General features: G+C 44.7%; 1 protein-coding gene across 1 annotated transcript; it reads right to left on the bottom strand.

Moving 5' to 3' along the window:
• Positions 1-1274: 1274 nt before the first annotated feature.
• On the bottom strand, positions 1275-2367 carry LOC120642939. Its single transcript, XM_039919504.1, has 3 exons — positions 2162-2367; positions 1547-1924; positions 1275-1427 (listed from the first exon to the last, which is right to left on the bottom strand). Exons 1-3 carry the CDS (start codon positions 2312-2314, stop codon positions 1308-1310), a joined length of 651 nt encoding a protein of 216 aa, XP_039775438.1. The 5' UTR covers positions 2315-2367; the 3' UTR covers positions 1275-1307.
• Between the last annotated feature and the right edge of the window lie 6868 nt (positions 2368-9235).

The following is a 9235-nucleotide window of genomic DNA, read 5'->3' as shown; positions in this document are numbered from 1 at the left end:
TGGTCACAACAGAAGGACATGTCTGTCAAAGGAAGAGAATAGAGAGCGGTTGGCAGGCCTTAGCGGACGTAAAAGAGGTCGTCCACCAAGGTCAAGGAATAGGTTTCGACATACAGCTTCGGAGTGGAAGGAGTCATCATCAAGGAAGTGACATGAGATTATTTCAGATGAAGAATCTGTAGGTGAAGAAAGTGACACTCAATCGGGTGAAGACGGATCCTCGGGAGAGCGCAAGGGGAGTCCACGGACGCTACGATCGAGGGTGAAATAGATGGTTCTACTTTTATATGAATTGTGAAATGAAACTTAATTTATTTTAGTGTACAAACCACATGGATGTAGCACGGATAATGAACAGGCCATACGTAAAGGTGGTGTGTTTTGGTGTTGATTATATGCATAGAACTGCTTAGAGAGATGGATCCAACATAATTTATCAGAAGTGCAATGGATATGATAGATGTGGGTCTGTCTTGGGTAGAAACATGGTTGAGGGTGTGTGTAACATATGAACTATTGGAGTCTTAACGTTTACACTTAATATGGTGTAGAATCTTGCATTAAGTGGTGTAGGCCCTGTTCGGCTGTCCATTTATGGCTGGGCTGGAGCTGGGCTGATTCAGCCAGCCACCCAGCCCCAGCTGGGCTGAATGATCTAGCTGGGGTCGGAAGTTCCGACCCCCCTCGGAAGTTCTGTGCTCCCTCCGACAAAGGGTCCTCGGCCAAATGATTTCTAAGTGGTCAGAAGTTCCGACCCTGCGTCGGAAGTTCCGATAATCACATAACCTGCACTGCAATGGCTACTTTTGGGGGTCGGGTATTCACCAGCCGTTCGGCTGGACTTGAGCCGCCGAACGGCTGGGCTGATGAGCCCAGCCAAACCAGCCCAGCCAGCCGATTCTCCAGCAAGCCGAACGGGGCCGTAAATGTTAAAGTAAAAGGTTGAGAGGTAAGGAGTAAATAGACGTAAACGATTTGGGGAGTAGTTCATATGCTTCTAAATCAACAAGTTGGAAGTTGGGTGAATACTTTCTTTAACAGTTGGGTGAATAAGTGGGGTGACATATTGGGGGGAGACATATGTGGGAGAGTAAAAGCATATGTGGGTTATTTTAAAAACTGAGCACAGTAGGTATATATAACATGGTACATGAGGATTATTTCAGTAGAAATTCACAAAGATTAATAGAAAGATTGTGCCAATTCTTGCAGTTACTCAATAAGGGTGCAGAGGCCCCATAAATCAGTCCTGTTGAATGTGTACAAGCCAAAGATACAAAACATTGCAGCACAGTTAATGCACTAAACTAAAGTCCTAGATTGCGACAGTTCATCTTGGCAACTTCAGGATGCAGGTTCTTCACTTCATTTGATTTGTGAAAGAGGAGGTGGTGGAGGAGTTCCGAACGTAGATGAGCTGACTGGGTCTGTGCAGGAAAATGCAGTAAGTGAGAATACATATAGTGCAGTAGGAAAGTGAAGATGGTATTCTATGGAATTAGTGGAAATGTATATTGACAATGGATGAGTTGCGTAGAAATCTTACAGGGTCCAGATGTAGAGTGACAGTACCATCGCTCGCATCGTATGATCTGAGAAAGATCATTGCGTAAAACCCGCTATCATTGGACCCGGGTGCCATGGTGGGGCAGTTGGTTTGGTAGTGGAACGGAAAGTTGGCAAAGTTTCGCAGCAATGCCTTTGGCCGCAGCTTTTGAATGGCGGTGGCTAGTCTAATGGCTGCAAGTTTGCAAAAAGCGTATTTGCCACAGTCATTTTGAACCGTGTCTTTGTGGAAGTCCTGCCAAACAGTGTGGGGGAGATCCGGCCCGTAGGGGTTTGGGTCCAAGATGTCGATACGTAGGAGAGTGAGGTTGATGGCGTAAATAGACCAATGGCGTTTGTGGAACATTGGGAGGAAAATCTGAAAAAGGGAATACGAATAAGTGAGTTTACGGTGTGCATGGGAATCTGAAATGCAAATGTAGTAATTAGTAAACAGTGAAAGATTGAGGGTGACAGTTTGTTCTAGATACATATTAGTGTGTAAATGTGAAAGTTGGCTTTGTGTACATTTATTTAAGGTTAACCGTACGAACTTTTCAAAATGACGGTAAATAATCATGGGTGGAGTGGAAAAGGAAGTGATACGTCTACATACCGTGTTGCATGCTAGGAGTGCTTCCTCTGAAGGAAGCAGGCAGTCCAGGGCGCACAGAAGAGCGACATCATCAAAAGGTATATGCGTGCTGTCCCTGCGGTGTGTAGCTTCCCAGTCGAGAATGGCCTGGTTGAAATGAAGTGTGTAAAACATCGTAAACAACAGTATAATAAGAGAAGATGGAACCAGGGTACGGTTGGCCTGAAAGTGTAGCGATATGGTGGGAGTTAGAAAGATAGATCTCCGAGATTCAATTGATCCCATGGATGAAACATCATCACGGAGGCATCTCATGTAAAATTCCATCAAGAGAGGCTGTAGCGGCTTCCCATCCATAAAAGAGTCGGCAACATCTGACCCATTTACAAATGTATCCCCGTGTTGCATAAGTTTGGTGCTGCAGTGTTAGGCAGTGGGTTAAAATGATAGTTATGCAAGAAATATAAGATGGTGTAAATTGAGAAGTAAATTACCTAGGTAGAGCATGTTTGTCGGTGCAGAGCAGTTCGCGTAGTCTTAATACTGTGTGGTAGCGTTGGCGCAGTGACGCTTCTGACTTGGAGTTGGAACAGGGTGTTCTGCCTTGTTCGGGACGAGGAGTGACATCGGGCTATGTGCCAGGAACATAGTTAGTAAAACTGAATAGTTCGGGGAAAGGGTAAGTTCAAAGTGTGTTGGGGGGGGTTACATCTGCTCTCGGTGTCTCAATAAATTTTGGCCTAGAGCCATCAAGTCCTGGTGTTATAGGCTGAAGGGACAAAACCATGACACAAGGTGTTGAAACTGGTTCAGAGAACATAAATAATCATACAATGATGTGTGTTGGCTGGGAAACAGAATTACCGTGGTGTCAAAGCTTGGCTTCGGTGTAGAACTCTTTGATGATGGCTCAACCTGTGTGGTCTAGTCTTGTAATCTCTGTGTGGAATGATGGTAACTAGTTAGTAAATTGTAATGTAGATTGGCATAAAGATAACAAGCAGACATAAAGTAACAGCATTGGATATAAAAACCTTGTCTTGAGGAGTCTTATCAAACAGTGGCGGCGTATCGCACACGCGGGCTTTCTGGTGGATTGACTGCGATGTTTGTATGACGTCCGGTAGATCAGTATGAGGGAAATTGGAGGTAGGTGGTTCAACATGAACATAATCAATGTTGGGCATATCCTTCCCTACATAAAGTGATGAGGATGGTTAAATGGTGCGTGACTGTGGGTTGTTCAAAATCTAATTCACACATGAAAAATGTAATAAATTGCAGAAGGAGATATCATAAAAAATGATGGAATGTGTAAAAGAATAAACCTGTGTGTGGAGGGGATTTATGACTTTTATCGGGCATCTGCTGTTGCTGCATCCAATAAAATTTGTCATTGAAGTGTTCGGCTTGTGATTCAGTCAACTGGGAAGCGGGTGGGAGCTGTGTAGGGAGGGGCGAAAGGGATCCTGTGAACAAAGGTATAATTGTGAGACAGTAAGATGACAATACAGAATTGGTAAAATATGAAGCAAGATCTCAGGATGAAGGTGCATAAAAAGGTTGAATAAAAGTGTACATGTTAAACTATGTGTACATATACATCTTACTGTTAGATTTATCAAGAACTGTATGAAGTTGTCACATGGTGTGAAGAACAAGGCACATAACAAATATGTTGTAAATGTAAAAAAGAGAGGAATATATGTATGCAAGCCATCGTTTTATGTTGTGGGTGTTTGCTAGGTCTGTCGGTGTGCTCAGTAAAAGAGGGGGATCCTTCCACCTGTTGGTGAATCATCACCGGAGGAGCCTGTTCCATTGTCAGTTTCGGGTTGGGTGTCATTGCCTTCATACTCTTCAGACTGGCTATCTGCGTGTGTTTGATGCTGACTGTCCATGTCATCCTCATCATCGCTGACTGGAGCATCTTCGTGTGACTCGTCAGGGGACTCAGCGCGCAGGACGTCATCAATTAATTCAGCAAAGGTGGCAGCTAAATTGCGCCGCTCTTGTGCTAAGTTGTTGGTTGCTTTTTTGACAGACAGGCAGAACTTGTCTATCTCTTTGTCATGCCTCTCAAGAGCCTTGGTAAATTTGTTGCGGCGGCGGGCAGGGAGGAGTTTGATCTTCTCGGAGAGCAACGTGTCGAGGCGAGGTATGTGGACTGAGAAATCAGAGGAACCATTGGACTCTTTAGGACCATAAAAGTAGCAAGTATCGGTACAGCTGCGGAACTGCATGAATATATTATTTGAAGGATGAGTAAAAATCATTGTAAAGGAAAAACAAAAATTGAGCGAGGTGGAAAGGTTAGGTATGGAGCTCACATGGCAGTTGCCGTAAGTGGTGGGGCTGCCGCGATGCTTGTTTTTATCTGCCTTCGCCAGTTGAAATATAACCTCCCTGTGGAAATGCCTTATGCGAGGGACGCCGTGACGGTCGGTCGGACAGCTGCGGTGGTCGAGGTTGTCAAGATAATATATCTGCGTTGAGAGTTGTTTATGGAAGTACAAAACAATTAGAATGGATGTGTATGTCATAAATAATATAGGCAGTATGCATAAATGTCATATGATGCCATATATCCAGGTGTAAGGTGATGGCATATAAGCATGTAAATCAGTAATCATAGAGGTATAGAAACCTTACAAGGATGACAACGGAGCAACCATAGATGGTCCGGGTTGCAGCTTTGGGCTTCTCTTGGTGCCATTTCTGCACGGAGTCACAAAGGTGGTTGTAAACCAATTGGCACCAGTCAATTTGGGCCATGCGGTCCATATGCTCTGTCATCACAATGTCTGAGTTTGTGATGTTCCAGCTGGCGGAGGGGAACAGCAGCCGGTTCATGACGATAAGAAAAAAGCATCTCATCGTTAGCTGGTCTACACCACTGGCAGCAACCCGTTGGCGGAGGAACTCAACTTTGATGGGTCGATTGCCAATCCCAATGGAAGCTCGGAAGTTGGATGCTACTTGTTTACGTTGTGCCCATCCAAAGGTTGGAATGGACCCACCGGAACTGGGAATACCAAGTACGAGCTTCACCACCTCTTTTGTTATCTTCAGCTCTTTGCCGGGTCCTGCCCTGATAGTCATATCCCTCGGGTCTGTGTGGTCCATTAACCACCGTAGAAGACCGTGACACTCAACTGCGTCTAGCGCCATATCAACAAGATCTGCAAACCTGTAGTTGGTAACCTCGGCAAGCTGATCGGTGTTCATAAGTTTGATGGTTTCCAACACATCAGCTGTATTACACCTAATATCCAGCTTCTTCGGTTGCTGCAAACATCATCGAATTAGTGGTAACATATAAATTGATGCACAAAAACATATATGATTAGTGTCAGACATGTAAATGGTAGTATGCAAAATCTTACGTCGGCAGCTGGTGGTGATGCTTCACGATTTGTATTACGCCTACAACGACGTTTCACGCCACGACGATCATCCTGTGAGGATTAGATGAGAAAAAACTATGAATATAGGAATAGTATAAGTGTGAACATATGAGCATATAAAAACATAAACAGATGGTGGATGTTGAATATTCGACCATATTTGGTGCACCAGGGTTCAATAGACACGAAAAGTGAAAGAATGTATACCAGTTTCAATGTTGGTTGTGTAAGATGAGTGAGAGTTTGTGGATGTACTTACGATATCAGGCTGTGGAGATGGTTCCCGGGCAGCACTATCCCTAACAGGCCGTTTACCAACACGATGATTGGGCTGTATGGGAACAAAAGGAATACCATAGAATTTGGTATGAGATTAATTAAATAGCAAAGTATGATGTGTTGTGTGGACATCGTTCAAGAAACGGTAGCATAATTAAAGAGGTAACAATGACAAAACACCTATGATGGCATGGGAAATACTGCAAAATTCAAGGGCTGCTGGTTTCAAAAATTAATGCAGTTAATGATGAGAAACAATAACTATTCATGTGATTTGCATAAATGAATAGAAGGAACAGGCAACTAAGATGATCTAATCAAAGCTAATCTTCTTGCGCAATAATGACACACAGAATACATTAGAAACCATACACGAAACCTAACACACTCAGCACGAACAATAAAAAGCATAAAACATGTTCATGTAGGCATAAAAACAACGTAGAGGTGGAATATAAATTTGCTGGATCATGATTTTGGCGCAGTTTGTGTGCAGGACAAGTAAATGCATAAAACATGGACATATGTACGAAAAAACCAAGTAACTATGCAATAGAAAATTACTGGTTCGTGGTTTTCACGCCGCTTGGGGGCAGGGCGGGGTTTGCCTGATGGAAACGCAGCGGCACCTGAAGCTTGCTGCTTTAGTCGTGGAGATGAATGGGTTGGCGGAGGAGGGGACCTCTGCCGAGGTCGCATCGGTGCCATGAAGACATCGTCGTCGTCGGAGGATGGTTCATCGGTACTGGGTGGGGGATTGCCGCGGGTAGCAACCATCTTGGTACCGAATCTGCGCCCGGGGGATGGTTCCCCGGACCTGGCTGGGGGTTTGCCGCAGTTGGCAACCCGCTTGTAACAGAAACGGAGACCGCCGAGTGGAGGCGCCTGGGCTCGGAGTGGAGAGTCAGGCCTAGGGTCGGGCAGTGGCGGGTGGCCGTCCACTGGATCTGCGCGGCGACCGGCGGCCGGCGTAGGATCCATATGAAATATGGGGGAGCTGGTGTAGAAATCAACGGATTGATTATAGAACGGGGAAGAACACAAGAGTAGAAACTGACCGATCGAAGCGAGTTACGAATGGGAATGCGGCGCCAGTTTGCCGCGGATCGACGGTGAGGTGCTGGAGTAGGTACGGGCGGCGGTGGGCGGCGGCGGTTTGTGTCAATCTGTGGCCAAGCGAGCGAGGGGGTGGCGGCGGTTCGTCGATATGCGGCGGAGAGAGCGGGGGTGGTCGATGGCATACGGAGTGGAGACGGGGGCGATGATTGAGGAATGTGCGCTGAGTACAGAGAGAATCACGGGAAAGGTTAGTGGGTTGGTTTTCTTTTTGATCTGATGTGGATAACGGAAAGGTGGGGACCGATCAGATCACACCAGGTAGGATTGGTGGCGCCGGTTGGACATAGAATGAGGAGGTCGGGCAGGGGGTCGGGGGCTAGGGGGTCGGGCGCGCACAGGGCACTGCCTGCCGAGCGGTTTCTACGACGACGTGATCCGCTGCATAGACGACGAAAACGGAAGGAAGGTTCCGTCTATCCCACAAAAATAGGATCGGTTCAGGTCGGACCAGGTCGGTTGGGTCTATTTGGTCCAAGCTTCTATGAAGCCCAGGGCTTCTAATATACTTCCTACATATGTATATACATATATACATATATATATATATACATACATACATACATACATATATATACACACACACACACCCATGCCTCATTTGAAGGATACTAGAGAGAGATCATTCAAAATGGAGTTTTATTTTGTGGATGGATGGAATGGCATAGATAACTTATATAGCCCATGCCTCATTTGAAGGATACTAGAGAGAGATCATTCAAAATGGAGTTTTATTTTGTGGATGGATGGAATGGCATAGCTAACTTCTAGTATAGAAGTTTAGCTGGTGGAGTGCAAGTGATCTTGATCAAGCAAGTACAGAAGACATCTCACTGGGTCACAAAGTTTGATGAAGCTCAATGCAACAACAAGGCAGATGTGTGTAAGATTTGTATCACGAAGGTCAACATATGGCTTTGGTAGGATAAACACGTGGAGTTGTAAAGCTATGGAGGTTTTCTTTTTGATAAAATTTTTCCGCAGACACATAAGCAGATAAAGCAAGAATTCCTCCATCAAACCATATCTCACTGGTCAACAACTTAACAATCATGGGTTCCCTAAGATATGATTCATAAGCTCAGGCTTAGCAAATAATAAAAAGTATGCAAACCAATCATAGAGAAGCACAAGACCAGAGGATATCCTTGAATTTAATTTTAATGATTGATCAAAAATTTCATTTAAACTCATAGGTTGGGGAGAGTGAGGATTAGAGTGCACAAACCGTCGCGATGAAGAATGAACGGTGGTGGTTCGTCTTGACCTTTTGCGTGCTGGTTCGTTCGGTGTTGTGCACGTGTTGTGGGAGATCTCGAGTGTACATGCTTGAAGGCTCTGAGAGATCTCCTCCACACTTATTCTTGTACCTGGTGCTTATTCAAAAACAAAAAAGATGGAAACAAACTAATAGCTCTACCGGTTTTAAGAACCAGGGAGCTCCTAAAATTTATTGAAACTAAAATTTAATCTCACCATGATACTTACTCAAGCAAGGCTGGACTAAGATTGCATCAACATGAGTATGTTGTGCACCATTAATCCAAAACCTTGGCTTACCTTTCCATTTGAATTCAGCTCAATGACTCACCCAATTGGATTTGATTTTTCTGCAGGGGTTAGTCCATATATGCAACCAATGTCTATGCAAGTATTAACTCAAAGAGTATCAATCAAACTTGACACAAGGTCTAGTTTGACTGAAGAGGACATTTTAACCAAAACACCATGCTTGATTTAAATGGCCTATGAATGTGTGATACATCAAACACATTCAAACTAGAGCATACAAGAACCGATAAAGGAGGCAAGAAAGCATGATTGAGCTTTATTCAAAGAGAGTTAGGCATGAGTACGAACCTGGTGATCCTTGGGCGACCTCCCAGCACGGCTGTGTTTAATGTCAAAAGCAGGACATTGAGAGCACTGACCATGGTGTCTTGTTGATGTTGTCACCATGGCAATTCCTCTCATTTTTTTATGGAGCAAGAGGCAAGAACCAACACCATTTCCGAACCAAAATAACGAATTGGCATGAGAAGAACTTACTTGGGTACTCACATACCTCCCCGCACACTTGGAATTTGCATTGCTGGGCAACAGAACTTCAAGTGCGTGGAGTTCAAGTCTCCTTCCGTAGTTGTTCCTCCACCAAGACATATCGAGGCGTTGTAGTCGGTGTAGCTCACATGTTCGTAGGCATTTTCTATCCGTCGTTCTCTTTGATCTTCCCCTGGAATGGTTAGTGACCAAAAATACCCAAAGGAAAACTATAACCTAGAACATGCCCTTG

This window comes from Panicum virgatum, chromosome 7K (assembly GCF_016808335.1).
Source record: "Panicum virgatum strain AP13 chromosome 7K, P.virgatum_v5, whole genome shotgun sequence".
Classification (NCBI taxonomy): Eukaryota; Viridiplantae; Streptophyta; class Magnoliopsida; order Poales; family Poaceae; genus Panicum; species Panicum virgatum.
The sequence above is the reverse complement of the archived record's forward strand: the minus strand, read 5'-3'. Positions and strand labels throughout refer to the sequence as shown.

Coding starts and splice junctions, on each gene's coding strand:
- LOC120642939 (XM_039919504.1), bottom strand. CDS start 2,314: ATGTTTTACACACTTCATTTCAACCAGGCCATTCTCGACTGGGAAGCT. Junction 1,925..2,161: donor CACTCCTAGCATGCAACACG/GTATGTAGACGT, acceptor TCCCTTTTTCAG/ATTTTCCTCCCAATGTTCCA. Junction 1,428..1,546: donor TCACTCTACATCTGGACCCT/GTAAGATTTCTA, acceptor TTTCCTGCACAG/ACCCAGTCAGCTCATCTACG.